Source organism: Apus apus, chromosome 23 (genome assembly GCF_020740795.1).
Source record: "Apus apus isolate bApuApu2 chromosome 23, bApuApu2.pri.cur, whole genome shotgun sequence".
In the NCBI taxonomy this organism is placed as follows: domain Eukaryota; kingdom Metazoa; phylum Chordata; class Aves; order Apodiformes; family Apodidae; genus Apus; species Apus apus.
The window spans coordinates 5,391,220-5,416,550 of NC_067304.1; the positions used below are offsets into that span (position 1 = coordinate 5,391,220).

General features: G+C 49.9%; 1 protein-coding gene across 5 annotated transcripts in view; it reads right to left on the bottom strand.

Moving 5' to 3' along the window:
- PLXNA2 (plexin A2) overlaps positions 1-25,331 on the bottom strand; it is a 227,148-nt gene that overhangs the window by 109,324 nt on the left and 92,493 nt on the right. For all 5 annotated transcript variants that reach the window (XM_051638830.1, XM_051638828.1, XM_051638827.1 and 2 more), the window contains exons 2-3: positions 23,878-25,132; positions 22,845-23,027 (exon numbers count right to left, since the gene is read on the bottom strand). In XM_051638830.1, coding sequence (XP_051494790.1) covers positions 22,845-23,027; positions 23,878-25,065 — 1,371 coding nt within the window. In that variant the 5' untranslated portion in view covers positions 25,066-25,132. The remainder of the gene's footprint in view (positions 1-22,844; positions 23,028-23,877; positions 25,133-25,331) is intronic.

Here is a 25,331-nt window from a genome sequence, read left to right on the forward strand (position 1 = left end):
ACAGGTGCTCTTTATGCTCTAGTAAAACTGAAGTTCCTTGTACTGAAGTAGCAGGCCTTGATCTGTCTTCCAAGAAGTTGTAGAGCAGTTGGGAGATGCAGGGGGAAACTGGGAAAGCTGATGAAAGCAAACTGAACAGGAAACAAAGAAGCTGGAGAGCAGTGCAGCTCCCAGACTATTACCCAGATGCTGTTTCAGCAAGTCCTCTGAGCTCTGCTCCCTTTTCCCAGCCTGAATAACTACTGTGTCTCTATCCTGTTGTTGATGCTGCTGGGAAACCATTTAGGGAGCTTAGGGTACACGAGGTGGAAGCAGAGCCATGTGAGCCAGCCAGGGTGGTCACAGCTGAACGTGTCCCACCCCAGCTGCAGGGTGCCACCATAAAGGGACACGGGAATTCCCGCAGCTCAGGGCAACACTGTGGGGCTCAGCCCCCACCCGTTACCCCAGCCCAGGTCCCTGCTGCCACCTGTACCCGCAGCAAGCCAGAACCCAGCCCCTGGCTTGGTATATAATTCAGTGTCAGCACATCTATCCTGGGCTCAGCACAGTTTCTCTATTTGCTTCTGTTAATTGGGATGTGAGGTAAAGCGTCTCACAGCAGAATCCTACGTGCTTCCAGACTTCTTTTCCATAAAGATTTAGCCAGTCAAATCCCATCTGTCCATGCCCCACCTTCCTCTCCAGCTCCTCTCCCCCAAAAAAGATGCTGCTGCCTGGCATTTCACTTCACCACCTCCTGCTCAAATTAACTCCCCTTTATGGAGCACCACCATCTCCAGCGTCTCCGTGTCACACACGCCCTTCGCTTGAGCACATCTCTTCTGCAGAAACCCACCCCCGTGTCTCTCCCACACACACTCTCCAGCTCTGAGCCACCTCCTGCCTGCTGGGGAGGAGCACAGGGACCATGCAGGCCTCTGTGCACGCACATACACGGGTACTTGGTATGATAGGTGCAATTTTGAGCAATTTCCCTGCCAGTCTCTCTGCAATCTCATGTAATCTCCCCCCAAAGGAGATCAGAGATCCCATGGTGCCTTTGCTTGGCCATAAAGAATGCAAATCACATCTCCCAGTGGTTTTGAATAATGCAGACAAGAGCATCCAGCAAAATCCAGGAAGGTGGGGTGTCTGCTTGCTGGTTCTTAGCTCATGTTTGTGGTTGCTCTGGCTGTGTGATACATCAGAGATGCACAAAGAGCTTCACCAGAGACTGGGCAAGGGAAATAATTTGTTTAGACCATACAAACTGCCACCTTCCTGCAGGTCCCATATTTAAAGCTGCCAGGGACCTGTCAAAGGTGCCCAGTGGGGTTTCATATTCAGATGGTCTCACCAGAGCCACAGATGACAGCTCCTTGCAGTACCTGTGCTAGCACAGGGAAACAACCCTCAGCAGGCCAGGCTGGGGGCTTGTCCCCCACAGGGGCTGGACCTGAGGCTCACAGGGAGATGCAGTAAGAGTGGCAACATGGACTAAGGGGTCTGTATCTCCCCCAGAGGATGCTCCTCTGCTCCCACCAGCAGTGCCCCAGTGCACGTTAGGCCAGCTTGCCTCTCCCACATCCCATTTATCTGCATGTGACGGAACCAGAAGCTTAATGTACAGAGATAAGAAGGGTAAAAAACGAGCTGCTCTCCTGGAGCTTCCAAACACCAGCTAGAATCCTGCACAGCAACTCCATGCATTAAAAATATCTCCTCCTCGTAACACAAACCGCAGCTATTTAACAGTCCAGTTGGCAATTTCACAAGAGTGTTGTAGCTCAAACACTCCTCAGCCCTTGATTTAAGGTGGAGTTGAAACTCGCAGCTATGGCAGATGCACCTGGATGCTCTGCTTCTCACCCCAGGCCCTCAGACTTGCCTGGTGGGATGTGGAGCTGAACCAACCACTGAACTTCTTGCTTCAAACCTTGTCTCTAACGAGCAGCACTAATTCTCTAGCACTGAGCGACTGCGCCGGGAAAAGCAAATACAGGGAGGCAAATAAAGAGGGAGCAACTACAGATAAATTATACTTCATTATTACAGACAGGACCTGAATTGGGAGAAAGTTCCCAGCTGGCACACAGAACTTCCATAAAATCATTTTTCCAATTAGAAATCACACTCAGGCTAACAGAGAACTTCAGATTAAACAGACTTTTACTCATTCTGAGATTTTGCTGTAATTCAAACCACAATTCCTTGATAAGCTGTTACCACATTTGGGGACTGTTGTGTCCCAGATGCTCAAGCTGCCAGAAGAACCTACAAACCAGTTCCTCTGGGAACTGGAGACCAATTCCCAGCACTGTCAATCTCCCTTTCATGGACAAAACCAGTAGAAATGGCATAGCTAGGTAAGAACATGCCAGCCCTGGGGTAACCATCGCATACTGGGGCAAGTATGTAGTACTCATCTGCCTGAGCACATGGGAAAGGCATGTGTCAGCACAGCTGTGAGCACACACATCCCCACACAGCAGAAGAGGTGATGGGGAGAGGCCTGATGTGAGCACAGGAGCTGCAAAATTCAGGAATCAGAGCTATTTCTCCTAATTCAACTAGTGAGCTTTTATTTCCTAAAATTTACTTCTTTTTTTTTTAAATTCTCTTCCTTCAAAGTGCCTGCACTCAAGCTCACGTAAACTCCCCCTTCACCATGGCAGTGCTCAAATAATAAAAAAAACAACCCCATAGTTTCAAAAACACATCCCCAAGGGCACGTCCAGCTGCTGGCAGCCCTTGGACTCGAGCTGCGTGGGCAGCTCCCGGGAGCACAGCCCCTCGGCAGCGCCAGCACAGCCCTGACCCTGGAGCAGCTCTGGGCTCAGAAACCTCACGCATGATCTACACGGGCACACGTGCCTGGACAAAGATGCTGGCAGTGACATGTGAACAGCTCAAAAGGAGCCTTCTGGCCAGAGACTTGCAGATCTACCTGTAGGAAATAAAGTGAAGGCAGCCAAGGGGTAGACTAAGATTTAATCCAAACGCATCAAAATCAGCAGAAGGGCTTATTTTCCAGTGCTGATGGGAAACAGACTTTGCTGCTTAGAAAGGAGTCACAGTAAGCAAGTCCCTCTCCCCACAGCACTGCGTGTGGTTCAGCTAAGCCCTGCTGGGACACTGGGGTGTGTCACTGTCCCATGCTGTCCCATGCCAACAGGTAAATGGTCCTCCACACTTCAGGGCTGCCAGAAGTTGAGCCAAACCACAGAATCACAGAATGCTGAAGGTTGGAAAGGAACTTAAAGATCTTCTTACTGTGAGCAGGAACACCTTCCACCAGACCAGGCTGCACAGGCCTCATTCAACCTGGCCTTCAACACCTCCAGGGAGGGGGCATCAGCAATCTCCCTGGACAAGGCATTGCAGCACCTCACTACCCTCATGGTGATGAATTTCTTCCCAATGTCTAACCAAAATCTTCCCTCTTTCAGTTTAAAACCACCACCTCTTGTCCTGTCACTGTCCTCTCTGGTGAAAAGCTCCTCCCCAGCTTTCCTGGAGCCCCTTCAGGTACTGGGAGGTGCCCTCAGGTCTCCCCTTAACAGCAAAGGCATCCCCTTATCTTCTCTCCCTTCCCAAAGCAGCAAATGTGATTTCAGAAGCTCTTTTCTTTCCCTTAAAGGAAAAAAACACAGCCTTTATTTTCTACATGAGCCACAAAAAAAGCCCCAAAATAACTTTAAACAAAGGCTGACATGTCTTGAAACAATTATTGCCCATCTAGGGGGAGAGGGAGGGCTGGCAAGAGATTATTTTTAGAGATTAGGTCTAGAGTGACAGACAAACTGATAAGCAACAGTGTTTGTTTTTAATCTGAAACAGGTTTGGGATAGAATTTTAAAAAAAACCACAAAAACAAACAACAAAACAAAATGCAGCCACCCACTGACAAGAGCTCCTTGGAGGCAGGAAAGCTGCAGTCAGCAATACTAATGTGTTTCTCAGGCACCAGCCACTCTCTCCCTCAAAGGAGACACACATTGCCAGCGTGGGAACCTGCCCCCTCCCCACAGAAGGGGACAGACCCACAGACCTGCAGGAGAAGCACCGAGGGGAAGGAATGGGGGGTTTGGGGAACCCAAATAGCAGCAATTCTGCCCAAAACCCACTGCTGAGTGGTGCCTACCCTCGACACTAAGCACAGAAACAGCCAAAACAACCCTGTGCTGAGGCTGACGTTGCACCTTGCACCCCCCTCCACAAGCTGGGGACAGTGGACTCCACACAGACCCACCCTAGTCGTGAGGGGGATGCCCTGCTCCAGCCCAGTCCCAGCCACCCAGTCCTGGGGTCATACTAACATCAGAAGGGTCTGGTCGATGCCAGCAGGGAGGGTGCTGGGGCTGCACCCAGCAGGGCTGCTCTCCCAGGGGTCACATCACCCTGTGCCAGGGCTGCCTGGCAGCTCCGTGGCATGTCAGCAAGCCCTGTTGAGCAGCACGGAAATGATACCAGAGGGAACCAGTCTTACACAAAGTCCACACTGGTCAAAAAACAGAGATAAGAGTACATACAGCCAGACAGTGCAGAGGGAGGGGAACAACTTCTGAACTCGTCCAGTCCGTCAAAGTCAAATGTTTTCAATTATTATTAGGATTTGCAAGTAATTTTTTTTTTCTTCCCATCCTGGCTGCCAGGGCTGGGCAGTGGGAGGTGCTGGGGGAGCCCAGCATGGCTGCAGCCCATGGCAGCCAGCCTGCTGGGACAACCACAACCCAACGAGTTCATGAGCTCCAACACTAGCCAGAGACCGAATCATGCCAATAAAAACACTAACAGATGAACAGGCACATACACCAGCTGCATGGGAAGCTTGGGGTGAAGGCAGAGGGAATTAAATTAATCCCTTCATTATCAACCTGACCCCTGGAAAAATCTGAAGGAATGGCTGTGAAGGTTCACAGCAGAGCACCAAAGCCAGGAGATCAGCTAACACAGCATCTGCCAGCCCAGACGGGCTCTGCTCTAATCTCCCCTGCTCCAGCTGGGCCCGCGGTGGCTGGAGCTGAGGGGGCCACGTGCCCTGCTGGGCACGGAGGGGAGGCCAGAGGTGAAGGGGGATGCAGGGAAAGGCAGAGCTGGCCACACAGCCCTGCAGCAGTGTGGTCAACAGGAGAGCTTTGGAGACAACCCCTGTTACGTCTTTGGCACACAGCCACCCGAAGCCCCCAGCAGCAGGACACACTGTGCCTTTCCCCCGGTCCTGCAGGGGTTTCCTTGCCCGTTTCCTACCCCTTTTGGAGGAAATTCAGGGGTTTTTCTTTCACCGCCCCCGATACCTACATCATGAGCACAGATCTGGGCTGGCAGGTATCAGTGCATCGTGCTGCACTGCTAAGTTAATGCTGGAAGCCTATGGGCTTACATAGTAGGTGAGCTTTGGGTAAGTGGAGACAGGAGGCAGATGTGGCCCAAAGGGAAAGGAGCTGAGGATGAGACACTTGGGGATTTTAGGGAGGAAAGATCAGCCAGCAAACAAAAAACCATCCTGTGTTACCACATCTCTGGTCTTACAGCCACGCTTGCTGCTGTCTTCACAGCTGATTCCCACAGACAGCTCCATAAACACCCCAAAAATGTTGATCCCTCCCCAAAACAGCACTGCAGGGCCAAGGCAGGGGAAGATCCAACCTGTGCCCACGCTGCAAACCTGCCCAAACCTTCACCCTGAGCCCGCCAAGGGTTCAGTCTGATGCATGGCCCTGCTTGCCCCATCCTGGGGCTCTTCTGAGCAAAAGGTGGCTCAGTACTAACAGCAGCTGCCTTAGTTCATCCTTCAACAGATTTTTAATAAAGATCTTGAGAGGCTGAAAAACAATAAAACTAAAAACCACCGCAAAGAAACCTGCCCCCCCACAGCACACACACACAGGATGGTCAGGGCTTCCTTGCACAGGGAGCAGAGCATGGAGCAGGGGGGGCTGCAGGCAGGGCTGGGGCAGGGAACAGGCAGTGCTCCAAGGGCAGATGCCACATGGCAGGAGAAAACCAAGTGCACAATGTGGAGGGATTTCTGCTCCTGCAATCCAATCCCCTCCACTGCACTGCCTGCCAAGAGCCCTCCCGGCCCCGCTGCTGCTGCCAACAGGTACTGGTGGAGTCTTGGAGGAGGGCGGGGAAAAAAGAAAGAAAAAAAACCCCTAATGTCTCTCCTTCCTGCGATTAATATCTCAAATTAATTTTATTATGAAGAATACCAACTGGGGAGCTAAAGGCAGAGAGCAGCAGCCCCCAGCTCGTCTCTGCATGCCCAAGCAGCCTGGTAGCAGGATGAGGCCTCACACCTGGGGGGGGATTAACACCAGGGGCTGTGCACACTCTGCCCATTCCCAGCACAGAAAAGCAGCTGAAAGCAGATTTATTTACTAGATAATAAAGGCAACAGATTCTCAAAAGGACAAGTTTCAAGCCAAATCACCAGGCTTCTCCACTTCTCTCCTAATCCCTCTCAAGACTATTGGTATTAGAGGTGGGGAGGAAGGGGGAGGACTGGGGGGGATCTTCACCCAAAAGCCAAAGGAGCAGAAGCTGCTGGAGCACCTACCCCAGCCAAGTGCTGCAGAGGTGTCTTGGAGGCACAAAGAGGAGATTAAGGCTGAAAGGCTCCAGCATTGAGCCAGACAAGGAGTCTGCTGGAAAAGATGAGGAAGAGCACATGGGAAATATTTTGGATGCCTGACAAGGAGATAGAGAGACCATCTGGGCAAGGGGAGGAAGGGCAGGGTGCCAAGGAGAGCCATGGGAAGGATCAGCCCAGCCAGGGAAGGCAGGTCTTCCCAGATGCATGTGTGGGACACACTCCCACCCTCCTCTTCTAAAGAAAGTGAAGCAATAGGTTGGAGCTCAGAGACAGAAAGACAGACACATCGGTTTGGTAGGGAGGACCTAGCTGGTTGCACAGCCATTCTCCCACCCATGGCAGGTCTCTGAAGTGAAGATTTGCTCCATTTGACATGTTTTTGTGAATCTCCTGCCTGCAGGTGGAGAGCACCACGCTGGCACCCATGGGAAGTCCTACCCAGTAGCCAGCACAGTTTGGGAGCAGCCACACTACCTCTCTCTTTGCTCTTGTCCACCAGGCCAGTGCTGAGATCAGAGGGAGTGCAGGGGACAGCACAGCTTGACCTCTTCTGAAACAATTTAGGATGTGCTGGCAGGAAAAGCTGCACAAGCCTGGAATATGGTTAACAGGGATTGTTTGATGACAGGGTCCAACTGGTCTTTCCTTCACCTCCTCAAGGCCAGGGAAAAGGCAACAGCAGGTTTTTGGGGTATGGATGCCTGCCCATGTTGAGAATGGAACCGGGACCTGGGGACTCATTTTCACAGGGCACTGAGCAGCCGTTAGACATTAACAACTTTTGGCAACTACTGACCCGGGTCAGATTCAAACCAATGACCCAAAAGGGAGAGGTTTTGCCTTCCCCATCAGCAGCCCCTGGGAGCCATCCTCCCCAGCCCTGCCTCTGAAAAAAGGAGCTGAGGAAGGAAAGCCAAAGAGGTCCTCAGCTCTGGCACAGGGTAACCCTATCAACATGCACTGCAGATAGAGGCAGCTTTTTCCCCGGGAGGAATCAAAGCCTCATTGATACGTGAATTATGAATGAAACCTTAAGCTTTTAAACTTTTAACCTGTGCATTTCTAAGAAAGTCTTAATTTAGCCAGAGACACAGCAGGAGAGAACAACAGTTCAGGGGAAGGTACTGGATTTTCTGGGCTTTTAAAATACACCTTTGTTTAAGATGAGTATTTCATTTATTGAACCATTCGCAAGGGAAAAAGTAAATCCTGATCCACACTGACCAAAGTTGTGGACTGAAGTCTGTGTTACAGTGAGACTCATGGATGAGACTGACTGACACAGCACCTGGAGTCCAGCTGTCACCCACTCACCATGCTCTGCAATGCACCTTTGAGCACATTTTAGGCTGAGCTTTGCACTGTCCCACTCAGCACAACAGCCAAGATCAGCTCAGGGTTGGGTTTGATCCAGCTTCTGTTTGTAACTTTATCCCCAGCCAAAGCCAGGAAGCTGGGAGCAGCTCTGGGGACAGCAGCAAAGCAATAGCAGTGATTCAGTGTGACAGAGGTCAGGCCACCTCACACCAAAGAAAACCAGGGTGGGTCAGCTCAGTGGAAGTAACACTCATCAGAAGAATAAACTATATAATGAAGAGGGTGGGGGGTGCTTTCTTGGGTTTGGGGAGGCACTATTAGACCTTTTGCCACTGATTCAAATCCTTTTCAGCTTCCACTCCACTGGAATTCACCCAAAAAAATCGCCTTATTGACCAGCACTGAATGAGATTTTGTTTATCTGCTAGACAACTGCAAGCACATTGCTTCCATCAGCAGCAGAGCTGGCACAGGTCTGGAGTGTCAGCAAAGCCAGGAACAAAATGAGTCACAGACTCAAGTCTTCTGCTGCCCTACAACCGAGCCATCTCCAGGACAAGGGTGCACTGAATTGCCTGGGCAGAAAGGTTTGGAAAACCCAAACCCAGCCCAGAAAGGACAGGGAGAATGAAGGTGTCATGGGAAGGACATGGCAGGAGAGATCACCTCCAAAGAAAACAGCTGTATGTCCCTCCAGCAGTACATATCAGCTGGCAATGCTGTCTGGACACAGATAAGTAAGTGCATTTGTATTTGAAGCTCTTCAGAGATTCATTCTTTCACAGCTTTCCCTAAATTTTAGCTGTCTAGGTCTTTGAAAACATCAGATTCCTTCTAGCTGCCCAACACTTGCCCACCATCTATTTCAGCACCCTAAACGAAGGCAGCTTTGAAGACACAACCCCAAATATTCTGCAACTGAATTAGCCATTAGACCTCACAAGCCTGGTGGGTCTATGAATCAGGACTTTAACAAATGAACAAATTCTGCTGATGTGCTTCAAGAAGTTACAGTCCCCGGCTCCGAGCCCAGAGGCAGGAGCAGCAGGAAAACAGATCTGTTTCAGCAGCCCAGGCTAGAGCCTGTTACATCAATTTAAGTCACTGCTGGAGGTTTGAAGCAAAGCAGACAACTGGGTGACACCATCTTAAATCACAACATGAGGGTCCTTCAGAGCACAGAGGCCCAAATTCTGAGGGAAGGGCCTGATATGGATGGGGATGGAGCTGCACTGAGCACAGAAACAAAACTAAGACACAACTGAGAGGAGGAGATGGGGTGGGAAAGCCTTGAGTCCATCCCTAGGACACACCCTGTGCATCCCAGGGATGGACCCAAGGCTTTCCCACCCTATCTCCTTCTATGTGGCAGAAGAATCCACCTCACAGCCTCTGTAGAGTCTGGGAGATGCTTGCACAGCCCAGCAGCACCTCTCCCATCCCGCTGCTCCACGACTGCTCAGCGCTGCGAGGAGCCGCTTTGCAGCCACCGCATTTATTCCACCGAGAGGAAAGGCAGCAGCCTCACAGAAGCATCCTCCTATACAGCAGAATGTATTTAAATACCTAATGAAGGAATAAATCTGCAAGAGGGAGACATTTACTGCATACTTATTCACACAGAGGCTTTGTGCAGGCGGGGAGGGCAGGGGGGCTGCGCGCTGCACCTGCGCTCCCGCCCGACAGCCGCTTTGCCAGGGTAATGAATATGGCAGGATCCTATTAAATGAGGCTCTACCTGTCAGGGAGGATATTGAGCGCTCCCAACCTCCACATCCATTCCAGAGGACTCGTCTCTGCTACAGACAAGATGCAGCACCTTATTGACAGGGACCTTCCCAGGGGTCTCGGAGAAGGAACAACGTGCTGGGGTGGGGGGGAACAAAGACAGATTGGGCCACTTTACAGCACCAGTTTGCCTCTGCACAGGGCAGCAGGGCATTTTCTTTGTTGTTTTTTTTCCATCACCCCCAGGCAATATGTCAGAGGGTAGAAGTCATGAACTGGCAGCTCATCCCATAGCACAGGCAGGGCTGAAGGCCAAGGCTGCTCTGAATTGGAGCCCTAGATCAAAGCGTGTGGGTGAAGGTCCCAGGAGGACAATCAAGTCCCACTTGTGCTGTTGGGCTGTGGAAATGTTTCCTTCAGCCTGGGCAGAGCCTGGGTCCTCTGCCATTTTACTGCAGGTGAAAGAGTGCTTTTTGTTTGTTGTCCAGCCCAAGGCCACATAGAAACAAGCTCAGACAGGACACCTGTACCAAGCAGATCACATTTGTCCAGGCTTAGAAGCAGAAACACCATAACCCATGAAGGCTGAGCCATACCCTGCCTCCCCAGCCCTTGCTGCATGAGGAGACAAGGCACAGGAGATGCCACAAACCTCTGTGCTAAAAGCCAAACACCGCGAGCATCGTGCAGGGCTCCCCTGCCTTGTGCTACCACAGCCATTGCCTCTCACCCCCCACAGCCCAGGGTGGGTTTGCCACATCCCTGCAGGGCCACTTGGCACAGGGGGAGAGAGAGCACAGGGTTCTGGGGATGCCATACAAGAGCTCAACTGTTCACTTGTATTTTACATTTTAGGAAACTAAACGCACTGGCAAGTATGCCAGAAGGAGCAGCAGCACCTGTTCCCATCCCAGCACCCCCACGCTCACAGCCAGCACCCCACAGCATCCTCCAGCCATCCCTCTGCTCCCCCACCCCCCAAGCAGAGCCAAACTCATCTCACCCTTTCCTTGCCCTTCTGCCTGCCCTCCTTCCCACATGATACAGAAGGTCATTTTTGAAATTCAGGGGTCAGAAGGAAGAAATGTAGTGGGGTCAGGGGTGAGAGAAGCAGCAAAGGAAGGAATTTCACCTCTTCAACCATTTGCTTCCATGAATCAGCAGCCACAGAGCTCCTGCCAGGCACAGGGTGCTAGGCTTGAGGGGGACAGGAGGGACTTGAGCAGGACAGGGGAACATGCTCCCCCTCCTGCAGCCCCGAGCAGAGCAGCACAGCAGCCCCTGCTCTCCTGCAGGCTTCTCTCCTTTTTTGTGGTTACCTCGAGCTTACCAAGACACCAGCAAAAACCCCACCTAAATGCCAAACCCCAAAGCAAAGCTACAGCAGAAAGAGATAGAGGAAAGTCAAGATGTGCTTCAAACATCTGGAGTTTACAATTTCCATGTGCAGAGCTGAGTGAGGCACCTGGAGAAAGCCAAGAGCTCCAGGTCCCTCTCCAGGTGCCTGCTGAGGGGAGGGAGTTTGGCTCCTGCTGCCTCTTTGCAGCAGGATCTGGAGTGAATAAATTTATCATCCCACACTGCTTATGTCATCACATATGCCCTAAACACCAGATTTTGGTTTTGTTGTTTTGCTTTTTTTTTTCTTTAATCTATCACATAGACCTGCTATCTGCCAGACATCTCCATTAGCTCTTTTTCAAAATCACTTCTCCAGCTGCCTGATGCTCTGCAGCCAGAGCCAGTCCCTTTGGGAAACCCAGAGAAGATTCCTCCCCACACAGGGGTTTTACACTGGCCTCTTTCTGCTGAGAAGGTACAAACAACTCCAATGCATGAGAGAAAACAAATGCATTGAGCTCACAAAATGGCTTAAACAGAGTGGGAAGCAAGGGATAGACATGGAGCTGTAACATTCCTCTCTGAAGCACAGGAGAGGAACCATCCCCATGTGTGTGTACCCAAGCCAGAACAGATCCCATTGCACCAGGAGAGGGGACAGGCCCATTTCAAGGCAAGGTAGAGATCTCTGGCTGAGGAAGCACAGCTGCAATTGGGGAATATGCTGCAAGAGCAAAAATGCTGTTTTCATGTAAATAGCCTTAATAATAAAAGAGTGAATGAAGAAAGCAACACATACAAACAAGAAATAGTATGTATGTGCTAGAGAAGCAGAAATGATTTTTAAAAGGGAGCTTTATCAACAGTTTCCAGAAGGCATCGGCTGTTCTTTAATGCTCCTCGAGGAATAGCACATTGATCCTGCTGAACCTGGGCTGCCTGGTGCCTCTGATCACAGGTTTCTTTACAATCACAGTCTCGATGCAGCACACTTGAAAAACATTGAGCTTGTTTGTTTTCTCAAGCAAATATTGAGCCACTATTCTCACACCCCACAACAGGCATTGGTGCAGTTTTGCCCTGTGTCCTCACACCATTTCTGCAGCTGCTGCATTTCCATGGCAATCCAGACTCTGCTGGTACCAGTCAAACCCCACCAGTGACAATAAGGTTTCCTCTCCTGTCCATGGAGCATTTGATTGCTCTCCCAGCTACCAATATTGAATGCTTTGCTCTTATTCATTATATGGATACCTTCCTCTCTGACAACGTTGCAATCATTTAAGCCCCCCAGCTTTTCCAAAGATCAGTGCTTCCCTCTTGCAGGGAGGGGTAAATCCAGTCCAAACTGCTGAAAATAAATCCAAAATTATGTCTTAGGAGTTTATAGCTCCTAAGTCCCCAGTTGTGGTCCTAAGCAAACTTCCTGGAGTGAGAAAAGTAGCTCAGGACCCTCAGTCCCTTCACACAGCAGCATCCCACATGGTAAGTTTAACAAATGGCAGGGAAAGGTGAGATGGCATCTGTTGTACCTTGATTAAATGTCCTACTAGCTCAATGGGGAAAGTGCTGGAAACATGGAGCCAGCTCTCACAGCAGCTGGGAAGAAGCACAACGAGGGAATCTCCACTTCAGCTTTTTAATTAATAAGTGCAAATTGCAGGACACACCTCCAGCAGAAAACAAAACTCTTCAACAGCTCCTCGGAGGAAAACCACCATGAGCAGAACACTGTGGGGCCAGCACTGGAAAACAGCAGCACAGGGAGAGCCTCCCCAGCAGCCCCACGCCTGCCCCAGTATGGCAGAGCTCAGGAGCACTGGGAGAGGCCGAAAACCAAGGGCAAATATTAGCTGTGCAATGGGATGTGTTTTGTTCTGAAATACAGGACATTTAACACAGTTACCAGTTGATGACTAAGAGTGAAGCTCAGTATTTATCTTGTTTTCTTTGCACTTTGGATTATGAAGTAATTTTCAGATAAACTCCCTGGAAAGTGAGGAAATGATGTTATCCCCTTTCCTGGCAGGAAAACTACAGGCAGAAAGCAGCCTGCCACTGTCTTTTGAACTTCTCAGTCTCTCCTCCAGTGTACCTGTCCCTCAGCCTCTGCCATCCAGATTATTCCAATTATTTATTTCTCAATAACAAGACCAAGCTCCCAATGTGAAAAGCTCTGCATAAAAAAAGCATGAACAAAAAGCCAGAGAGGGTCAGGCTGCTGTCCTCCAGCTTCAAAGCTCTGCAAAAGGATTTAGCCCAAATATACTCAAGAGGTGCAGTTGATCTGAGACGGGGGGTTAGAAAAGAAAAAAAAAAGTGGGAGGCAGGAACTCTGGTTTTATTCCAGCTCTGCTATTCACTAAATTAAGCACATAAGGCCAGGACAAACCCTTCATGTCTGCGTGCTCACTTGCATTTGCAGCACAAAGTCTCTCAGAGCAGGAAGCCTTAAGAGCATCAGGCAAAAAGCATCAAAGCAACTCGGAGCTGAACACAGGCAGAGGGATGCTCTGTTTTTCCACTAATAAGCCACTGGCTGCAGGATGACTAGGAAAAGCAAACATCACATTAGTCAGCCAAATGTTAAGTGAGAGCTGCGAGGTTACAGGCTGCGAACGCTCCCGGCCGCTGGGGAAGGTAAGTGCTCCCAGCTGGAGGCACAGCCATGTTTGTTTGAAAGACCTTGTTTTACCCCAGTCTCTCTTCCTCACCCTTTTTTCTTTACTTTGAGCAGCTCAAGGAACTGACTCTTGTTCTTTCCAGCCAAAGGGGATGTCAGGATTGGCATCCTCTCCAAGCAGCAAATGCAAATCACTGTCTAAGTTAGTGGCAATGACCAACTTCCCAGGTCCCACTGCTTTTAATGAGCTGATGAGAGGGAGGAAAAGGCTGCAGCAAGAGGAGCAGCCACCACCTGCACCCACACAGGCTCTGTGCTGCCTGGCTCCTGCACCCTACAGGATGCTCAGGCTGGTTTGTGTAAGGCCTGCAGGCAGCTTTATGAGATTAAAGCCCAGCACACAATAAATAATTTAGCAGCTTACCATGAAAAAAAATAATCCTGCCCTGTAGAATAGCTGGGCTGTATGATGTGTACATTCCTTTTAAATGCACATCCCTTTCATCTGCATGTATCTTTGATGCAAAGACATGTAACCAAGCAGGAAGGAAAAACTGGGAAAGGTGACAGGGTCCCCAGCTGGGGAGCAGGCAGGGAATGATGGGACAAAAAAGCTGCCAAAGCCACTTACAAATTATTCCAGGCCTGCCTGTGCTGCTGCCTGCACTCTTCTGTTTGGATGTGTCAGAGGAATCTTAGACCCTCACTCAGGCAATAATCCCTCAGCTGTCCTTCCTTGGTCCCAGCAGGCCACCCAGTATGGACTGGCAGTGACTGGTACACCTGCCTCTGAGTTGGTGCTGAGAAAGGGCATAGTGCAAAGCTCTGGGCACCCCAGGGCTGACACAGCTTTTGGGCAGCTTCAGCCTCACTTCAGCAGGGCTGTACAGAACTCACAGGGCAGCAGCTCCTCAAGGCTGGAAAGGGCAGGGAAAAGGGTTATGATTTTCCAGACCAGGGATAGATGCTCAGGGAAACCTGCCCGTAAGGGAGAGCTGCCTGGCAGATGGAATCACGTCTACATCTCCTCAGTCCCAGGCCAGACCTTGCTGTGACCAGACTGCAGATCCTTTCCAGTGGCCTGAGGGCTCGATGAGCCCCAGGTGGGACAAAGTCATGTACAGGGGTGGAAATCACAATGTGCACAAATTACAGAGCAGAAAATTGCAAGCTTGAGAAACATGTGTAATTTCAGCTCAATAAAACTAGTGGCTAACATGAAAAGAAGAATCCAAGCATCCTTACCATGCTGCTCCTGGTACCACCATGTTTCTCTGTCCTAACCACTAGACGTGAGTCCCTCCCTGCCCATTTAGTGCCATCTGAAATGTCCGAGACACCATAATCTTCCATCCTACACTTGAGACACTGTGGGGGGGGGGGGGGGGGAGGGGTGAAAGACCACAAAAAACCTCTAAAAGCATGAAAGGACTGAAGTCATCAGACCCTCGGACAGCGTGGATGCGGGGGGTGGCTGGGAGAAGGGCCAGGAGCTGCTGCCGTTGCTGGTAACAAGCAGCACTCACATTTACACTTAATTATTTTGTTGCTCTTTTCATCTGAGTCACAGCTGGGAAACCCAACGGCTTCCCCACAGACCCTGGGGAACTTCTCTGAGGCAAAATTCCCTGGGGCTCTGCCCTCCCCAGCTCCTGGCACTTCCCAACACGAGCAGGGGTTTCTCTCCCCCCTTTATTGCTCAGGGCTGCCAGAAAAGAGCTCCCTGAAGGCCTGAGAAACATCAGCATCTGCCTGGCCATGCATCTCAGCAGGAATGAAAAGGGGGTATTAAAAGGCAGGGGGAGGTGGGGACACTGTGCATCGTAACAGGCTAATGGACTAATGCTAATATAGAGACTGGCCACATCCCATCCACCCCTGTCTGGCACATCCATAAATATCGGGCAGATGTTCAAGAGATGAATTTGCTTCCCAAACCATCCGGTATTTTACAGCCCTGCTAATGCTGCTGTTGCTCTGGCCAGCAGCAAAGAGCAGCCGTGACAACAACAGGCAGTAAACTTGATTGTGGGATTGAGGAAATATCAAAGGCAGCATCAGTCAGATGCACGAGGGGAAAGCCTGCCAGCACCTCCCAAGGCAAGCCATGGCAGTAGTGCTCCTGCATAGCAATTCACTCCCCCATTTTCCCCAAATCCCAACCTTTTTGCAGCAGAAGCAGCACTGGACTCTTCCTGTGGATTCCCCCATCTCTCCTGGCACATTTGTGTTTTCCACATTCTTTTTTTTTTGCCTCAAGGAAGCATTTAGAGAAGCAACATAGCGTGGTCTTCTCACAGTATTTCTTGCCACCCGGGGATTTCAGATTTTACAAATGGAACAAAAGTCATGTTATTTTCACCTCTGAGGATTTTAAAAGCCTGCAGAAAAATATATATATATAGTAAAGAAAGCATGAACTTCTTGACTCCCAAATAGAAAAGCAGGAGTCTAACACTGCCCTGCCCCCAAAACCCAACAACAAACAGAGCAACTCCTTCACATTTACACTCAAAGAAGAGCAGAGGATAGAGAGAAAAACTAACTTGAATTCACAAAATAGCTTGGTATTTCCTGATATTTTTCACCAAGATTACTTCAAGAAGAAATGCATTACTGAGCTAGATGAAAATGTAGCTCTGCTCCTAGCATGAATCGGGGGAGGAATAAATTCTGCCTCACTTCATCCTCATCAAAAAGAGATAATTCCCCTTCTTAAAAAGGTGTGGGGGATTAATTATCTTCTAAATATGTTAAAGAAAAAAGCCACATGTGCACAAGGGGGGAAAGCAGCATTTTTGACAACTACTTCCCCTTGCTGTCAAGGTGGCAAGATCTTGGACAGGTTGGTTTCCATGCAGGAGGGTGTCCAGCCACTTGCAGCCTTTACCAGCTCCTCTTCCTTTAGAAAGTATAAGATGTAATTGTTGCACTCAAAAATTTCAAGCTGATTTTTCAAGGTGCCTGAACCTGCCTAAGAACCTGAGTCCTCTCCATCTCATGAGCCAAGAAACAGATTAAAGCAGTCTCTGAGCCCACCTGGCTCAATTTCACATGGCATTTCCTGAACACTTGCCCCTCAGCTCTCCAGCAGCTCTAAAAATACATCCCAACTTGCTTTTTTTTTTGTATTTTACTTGCTCTGCCAAGCAACAGATAACAGAACTAGAGGAGTAATGCTGGAAGAAGGAGGCCAATTTCATGCCTTTAAGAGCTGGATGTTCCTGGACTGCTCAAAACCAGGGTCTAAAGGGACTTGGCAGCTCTGCCCCTTCTCCAGCCCTGAAACGTGCTCTCCTTCGGCTTTGACAACTTTTCACATTCCCTCACACAAATACTCCTTAATAAGTAAGACTCCAACTTCTGGCTTCCAAGAATAACAACTGTAAGGGACCATTGGGCATTCTGGGGACAGGTTTCTGGGGTCACAGTTTGACAGTTCCCTTTCTACACAGATGGGAGGAAAGGGGAATTATAGCTGAGGCTGGAAAAATCTCACTTTAGGGAGAAAAACAATCCTAGCCTCTTCAAACAGACCAGAGCAAGTCACCATCAGGACAAAACCCAATAAATATCCCCTTATGTCACATTCTAGGGCAAAAACCCGGAGTCTCATTTCTCAGACCTTCCAATTAAGCAACTTTTTTGGTCAAGCAAGAGTCATCTGCCATCTTACAGCTCCGCTGGGGGACAGGGGTGTGTGCTCTGAGGGTGAGGGATTGATCACTGAGTCAGCAAAGCACCCGACCTTACCCAAACCTATAGCCAACACCAGGCCCCTCCTTTGGAAGGCACATGGATGATTTTCATCTGTTCAATATCAGCCTGATGTCCTCTTGGCTCCTCTACACACTGATGCAACTTTCTCCTCAAGTGCTATGGAATGCATGAGGGGGCGATAATTAAGGATAAATTAAAAGGATGAGACAACCATCCATAGAATGAAGTCAGATAAGGACAGGTTGGGACATAGACTTCATTGTGAAAGATTTATTCCCACTAATGGAACAAATGAAACCAGCCAAACAGAATAAAACGATCACATCCCAAGACACAAGAGCACACTCACAGCTCCCCTTTCCCTGCCTGCTCAGTCCCATCAGTTGTCACTGTCCCTTTTGCCTCCGTTGGCAGCAAGGACAGACGTTGCACACCAGGCATTCAACAGGTAAACAGGAATGTGTTTCAAATCATGAAAACTAGTTCCACCACTACATATTTTTCTGCAGCACTCTCCTCCAGACAGAACCCAAGCAGCTCTTCACAGTGACCTTGCCTGTCACGATTGATTCAAGCCCTTCACAGTGCAGCCACCCTTGGGACAGAGTGTTACAGCCGAGAACAACGTCTGACACCCACCTATCCAGGAGGGTGGGGTGTGAACAGAGGTGCACACACTGTCCTTCACTCAGGGCACCCGAAATAACCTAACTGGGTGCCTGTAACACCAAAGTTTTCACTGAGGACAGACAGTGCAGAGCATTTTCTGTTTGCTTTGTGAAAGCAGCTCCTGGCTGCAGCACCCAGCCACAGCAGGATGGTAAAATAATATATAGACAGTGCACTGTTCAGACACAGAAAGGACATTTATTTATTCCTGATCACAAACAGTGTCCTCCATTGACAAGCTGAATGAAGGGCAATTCACTGATTTATTAGATCTAATAAGAAACACACCTCCTGGGATGAAATACAAGATTGATTTTCAGTGGTGAGCCACTCTGTGCTCAGCCTGATGAGATGAAACTGGGCATGCACAGGGACAAAGGGAGCTGAAACAGCACCAAGTGGGAGAAATGAATGGAAACATTTGCACGAGAAAGGGAAGGGAAACAAGGCTTGCCATAGCAGCACTTCGAACTGAGGGTTACTCTTCCTGCAATACTCCTCTCTCCCACTAAGTCTCTGTATCTTAAAGAGCAGAAAACTACTAGGAATTTTAAGGGCAACTCCCGTGCAATTCTTGGGAAACATCACAGCCAGACCCTTCTCATGAACCTGCCATTCATGGAAGCCCCTCTAAATGGAGCAAATATAATTTTCACATCAGTCTCAGCATCTACCAGACAAACCACATTAGCTGAGTTCCGTGGATGCCGTTTCCCATTAGGAAAAAGACAACTGGCTCAGCAGTGCTTAGCTTGAGGCCCTATTAATAGCAGTCCTAATTATATGGCTGCAAATTTAATTCATAGCAATGATTAGTGTCAAAATCAAAGGCATCACACATCAATATTGATGGAACTGTATAAAACTCATAAACAGAACAAGCAAGCTGACATGTCTGCCCCCCCCAGCACTTAGTTGCTGTTAACTGTTGCAATAATGTCTCTTCTAATTTTGCTTGATGAAAATTGCTTTATTGCAGGAATCCCCAGTTCTGAATGTTTATGCATCTAAGATGATCCCCTTCCCTCCTGCTTCCTGAACTTCGAAGATGAGACACTTTGGAAGGTGAGCTGGTCCACCAAGCTGCAGGGAGGACTGCATCCCATGTACCTCTGCTTTATCTGAAAGGTCATGGCAGCATCAACTCCTTTGCTGAGCAGGCTGCCCATTGGCACAGACATGCACCAAGCGTGCTGCGAGGCCCCTCCTGAGGCATGCCCAAGTACAAGCAGGATGGGAACGATGCTGTGCAAGAAAATTCCTCCTCCAGCACTGGGTTTTAATGGGTAATAGATCCATTGATTCACTTTTCTCCCTTCAGTAGTGACCAAGGACACATGAGACATAGATGCCTGTCCCCAGCTGTGTGAGGAGCAGCTGCCCAGTCTGGGGCAGCCACAATAGGTACAAGCAGATCCTCCACCCAGAACTCAAACCCTGACCCCGCCAAAACACTCCACTTCCCCACAGAAAAGATGCTAAGTTCATTGTCAGCTGACTTATCTGATACTGTTGATTCATCTGTCAGTGGCTCTGGCAGCACCATCCCTCCAGCACAGCTCTGCTGAACCCACAGCCAAGCTGTGCAGACCCCCTGAGTGACATGCCCAGGCTGCCCACACCTGTGGTTGACCTGCCTGGGCTCCCAGACCTGCAGAATCAGCAGTGAGCTCAGCCCAGGGGAACTGCCAGCCCCACCACAGGGCTCCCCACTGCTCCCATTCCAACAGAAAACTGCCTTCCTTCTGTACAAGGGAGCCAGTGCTGGCTGCTGAAAGCAGCAGGGAGGCTTCAGGTGCACCCAGGAAACAGGGAAAGGGGCAGAGATGGACAGCAGAAGGCAGGGATGCCTGGGCAGGCAGGGGCTTGGGGAGCTCCAGCAAGCAGCTCTCTGGGGGAGGGAGCTGGGGTGGCAGCAGCTGCTCTCCCAGGGAATGTCACAGGAGGCAATTCAGGGAACAGGTAATGGGAAGGACATCAGTGAGATAATGCAGCATTTCCAGTAATGAATTCTCACTGGGGAAGCACAGACAAATTTGCAAGATTTCAGAGCTGGCTCCCTGACTTCTTTCCTCCAGCTACACAAAAGAGTCTTCTTTGAAACCCCAGATTGAGCCACCAGCTTGTTTCCATAGTAAATCAACAGCTGTGGGAGAGGGAATAGGTGTGATGCAGCTTTCAGACATTAATTGTGTAGGCAGATATGCAAGGGGGTGAGCTGGAGGAGACAAGGAATCTATCTGTAAATCTCTGGCACTTACAGAGGTGTGTACATTTTTACCATCCAAATTTCACATGTGTAAGAAGAGATGGAAATGTTTACAGTCCTGGGCAGTCGCTGACTGGAGACGTGTCTGGTCTTGGAACACCAAGAAGCTAGAGACAACCTGTCAACTCCCACTGGGTCTGCAATGCCTGTTCTGCAGGGAGAGTCCCCAGAGGCCCACGGTTCAACGCAAAGCTGCTTCCTACGCTTCAGGTGGCCTCTCTTAGGCCATGTAAAGGATAATCCCAGATGTCAAAGGACAAAAGATTTACTCAAGGTGCAGACAGGACCGCAAGATCAAGAACAGCGACACTCCCAGCCCCATGTAGCAAAGGGTGGGAGAGCTCTGCTAGTGGTAACAGGAGGCATGGGTTCCATCAACTGCAGACAACTCTGATACAAGTTAAATGAGAGGGCCTGGCCGATGCCATGGAAGGCTGACTGGAGTCAGCCCCTGGAAGGAACTCGCTGGAGAGATGAGCCAGTTTTCTCACTGCCTGGTCAGCACTGGCTCAAACGCAGGTAAAACATGAAGGTTTCCCACAGCCCTCTGTCCCCCTGCCCTGCCCAGCAACCTGCCTCTGGACAGGGGATGGGTGTGAAGAGATTAATCAGAAGGGTGGGTGTTTGACTTAGCACAAAGAATTATACCATGCTGGAGAGACTGCTGCATCTGTAATCCTACATAATTCATGGGAGGCACAGTAAATACCTGGTGTGCAGGCACAAGCTGCTTGCTTTAACTGCCTCTGAACAAACTCACCCCTATCCCCCAAGCCCTGCCAACAGCCAGTGCCAGGCTGCACGCCTGGCTTGAGGCTTGACAGCATGTGCATTTCCAGTATTTGCCTTTTCCATCCATTTAGCCACAAAAACCCCAGTGCTCCCCTGTGCCACAGCAGGGGGTGGGCAGGGAGGAGAGGGTCTTTGCTCACAAGCCCACCCTCCCACGTTCAAAATTGCCCCACTGCAACTGGAGAGGCACCAGGGAGACACCTAATTCAGTACTACTCAGCACTTGTAAAGTGCCAAATGAATATTAATGAACTGATGTAATTAAAATGATGCAGACATTCAAGTGCAGTATCTGTCTGTCCTTGTATCTTCCTGGATAGATGAGGAAGAAATTCCCTGCTGCTTAAGGACAAAAAAATTAACAGCCTGCCGTTGATTGCATTCATTAACTCTTTCCCTGGTACCAAGAAACAGGATCTGCATTTAGGGGGTGCACCAAATGCTGTCAGTTGTGGTCTGGGTTAATCTGAAGGATTCTTATCTTTCCAGCACAGCATCTCTAAGGCTGGTTTTGCTGGAGCTGGATCAGACTTCTGCACCCAATCATGACCTGCCTTCCAGCTGCAGCACCAACATTAAAGACCAACAAGTGATGGGGGGTCCCCTCTGCTTACACACCCCCAAGGCCACTTTCACACATTTTAAATGTGGGACTCATGAAAGAGAGCTAGTGAGAACCACACAACAGGCCTGACCAACTTTTTCATCCACTTACTGAAGAGCAGTTTGGAGGACTCAGAGGGGGAAAAATTCCATTTGGGTTTAAAGTCCTAAAACTCACTGAAGGCTCCCAACCCACCCACTGTGCTGGGGGAGGAAACCAGCAGGAGCATCTCTTTGCCCTGGGCAACTAGCTCCGTTGTTGATGAAGAGGGTGAGGAATGTTATCTTCCAGGACTGATCAATCATCCAGCTGTCAGAGGGAAGAGCAGGAGGCAAGAAGCAAGTCAGAAGCAGCAGGACTTTGCCCTTCGGCTTGATTTCCAAAAGCAGCCAAGTTAACCCATTCCTCTCTCCACGACAAAACATCCTGCCACCATCAGCAATTTTGCCATCACCAAAAACCTTCTAACTCATGGTTTCCTACACAAGTTGCAGAAGGACTGCTGAGAAAACTACTGCATGATTTCCATCAGTGTGTCATAAAGGATGAAATGCCAGAGACCCTGGATACAGCTTACTGCGGTTCACTCCTACTCAGAAATTGCAAGGAAGCTCCTCCCTTTTCTCTAATCAGACTGGCCCATTATTGCCCTGACAATTTCTCCATCAGCCCCACAAACACACACCACAATTCACTGAATGATATAATGTAAGAAACCCCAGATAAACACCACGGTAGTGCTGTAATACACAGGCAGACAGACAGGACACACAAGTGCTGGCCTGGTGCTGAGCCCTGTGCTGCAGGAAGGTGCTGGCTGGAAGCACAGGAAGGTGCCCTCAGCACATGCAGGCATTGTTGGGATGCTGAAATGCTGCAGAGGAACCAGAACAGTGTGTTCTTGTTTGGTCCCTTTTTCTCAGGACCAAGCTGCAACACCTTTCCCAAGGCTCAGCACTTCTCCACTTCAAAAGACCCACAGCAACACCACTCTGTACTAACAGCATGGTTGGATGAACTTTGTGTCACCAATGCAAGGCTCTCTGTGACCCAAACCCTGGGATTTGCACTCCTGACTCGCTTCTGGTTTCACACTGGGAAACACCTGTACGACGCAAGCAGCAGCCACACACATCAGAGTCTCTCCTGAGAGAGATGAAAAACGGATCTTGGAGCTCCAGAGCCACAGAAACAAGCTTACCTTCTTCAGCTTGCCAGTCTTGGTCCCCACAAACACCACGCTGTAGCTGTTGTAGACGTAGGAAGCAACTGAAGTCATGCGGTCCCGGCTGGAGGTGAAGAGCGTCACACCATCCACTGGCGTCGAGCCTCCCAGGGGCTGGTTGATGTCCAGCCCACAGAAATTGTCATCGATGGGGACTGGCTGGAAAGACAAGGTTTGGGACAGCCATGAGTGAAACAGAGCGCAGGGAATACGGACACTGGCTTCTCCCTGGAGCACCACTTGCCACAAATGAGGGAAAACCATCCTGCTGTCAGTTAGGGAATATCAAGCCCTAGCAACTGAGACTGCTCAAGTGAGCTCCTGCATGGCACAGGCAGCAGGGTGGTGGCATAGGTGGCTGATCACCATCACACTGACTGCAATCCACTCATTTTTCACAAGGGACATTAACTACCAAATGCTTGGGCACATCTAGTTATAGCTGCGCTGCCATGACTCTCTCCTGTGCGAGTGCTCACGCTTCTCTTCCCCTTCCTTATTTCATTTCATTTCACCCACGTTTATCTCTTCCCAGCAGCCAAACTTAATATGCTTGGCAAAAGAAGGCCCCAGGGGTACCCAAGTCAGGCCAGGAACAATCTGTGATTCACAAACACGTGAATCAAGAGTAAAGAAACCAGCTGAATAAAAATACAAAAGACACAACTGTCATTTGTGTTTATCTTGTTAGTTTGCTGATCCCACCCTCCTGCTCAGGGCAGGGCAAGAGCCTTCCTCAGGCTTCCAGGGACCCAGGTTGGCTACAGCAAACACTTCCAGCAAGCTGCACACTTTCCCTCATCTGCCTTAAGGCTACCCCTTCCTCTCATTATCATCATCACGTGTCTGATAAGAACATGGGCTAAAGGAGAAAAGGACTGCTCTGTCTGTTCTGTGGTTCAGGGAAACTGAGGCACAGACAGACTGATCCTATTCTGCAAGCTGCTGTTCCATAGGGCCAGGCACTGATGCTGGATCTTGAGAGTGTCAACAGCCCGTGTCCCCTTACCGCTTTGGTGCACTGGACGTCCTTCCCCAGCAGCCAGTTGAGCTCCAGGTTGCCCTCCCCCTGGTAGCAGGACTGCAGGCGCTCCTTGATCTGAGCGTTGATGGCGCGAATGGGGAAGACGCAGAGCGCAGAGTCGTCGGGCGGCTGGTGGTACTGCTTCTGTCCCTTGGAGAAAATGGCAAAGAGGACATCCTCCTGGGCCGTGATGTTGAGGGCCTTGGCCAGCACCTCTCCTGGCTTGGAGAGGTACGCTGCTTGCAGGAGGCGGTACTCGGTGTCCCCCTTGACACAGCCAAAGGGCAGAGACACGTAGGAGTGGAACTTGGGGTCATCTTTGCAGAGACGGACGATGCGAGACGTGTAGAAGAGGTCGCTGGCGGAGTTGATGGAGACGCCCTCGGGGGTCTCCGGCTGCACAGTCAAAAAATAGACAAAGTTGCCACTGGCAAAACCATAGATGTAGAAGATGTCAAAGTGCGAAACAAGGGCCAAGGTATCTGAGGGGATTTTGATAAGGGACGAGACAAAGTCACTGTGGAGTTCATAATCCAACATGGCTGATGACTCTGGGTCCCGGGGAAGTTTGCGGCTGGAGAGGGTGGGGAAATAATCCTGCTTCCCATCCACTGCCGTGCCAATGAAGAGCTTCCCATCTTCACCTTCTGAGCGCACGATCACACCATACATGGTGCCTGTCTTGTTGACACTGGAGAGGTAGTGCTCCTTTTTGTGTGAGGGCTCTACCAAGATGAAGAGGTCATCCAGGCGCAGCAGCTTGCAGACCCCCTGGTAGAGGCTGCCACAAGCCAGCAGCCGGTTCTCAGAGTAGTCAATGATCAGCAGCTTGTTGACATTGTTGGTAAGGGTGAGGATCTCGCTGCATGGCTGGACAATGAGGGGTGGGTAGCAGGATTTATTGTCCTCCTCAGGTCCAGTTTTATGAGCCACCAAAATGGTCAGGTTACCTGAAAGCTTGTAAACCCTGTTGATAGCTCCAACATAGACTGCTCCAGTGCCTTGGTGGACAGTCAGGTGGTTGAATGTCCAGTCCCTGTTCTCAGAGTGGAAAGTGCTGAACAAGGCGTTGCTGGACACGTTTCGGGACAGCGATGCCAGGAAGAGACAGAGCAAAGCCACTGACCAGCCATCGGAGTCCGGTACCCGAGGCCAGCTCTTCCTCTGATCCATCCTGGGAAAGGCAAACTTCTTGTTCCCCACACGTGTCCTGTGCCCCAGCAATGGCCCTCACATGGTTCTGGGGAAAGAAAAGAAACACACGGAGCAAAGGATTAGATCCCATATGCCCTGCAGATAAAACTCAAAGGAGGTTTTCTAATTACACAGTCCTTGAGATAAAATGAGGACATCTCTAAGCTCAACAAGAATTAAGCAGGTCTCCTAACTTATTGGTAAACAGTTCAGGATTGATGTTTTGCCACTTGATTCACCTTCTA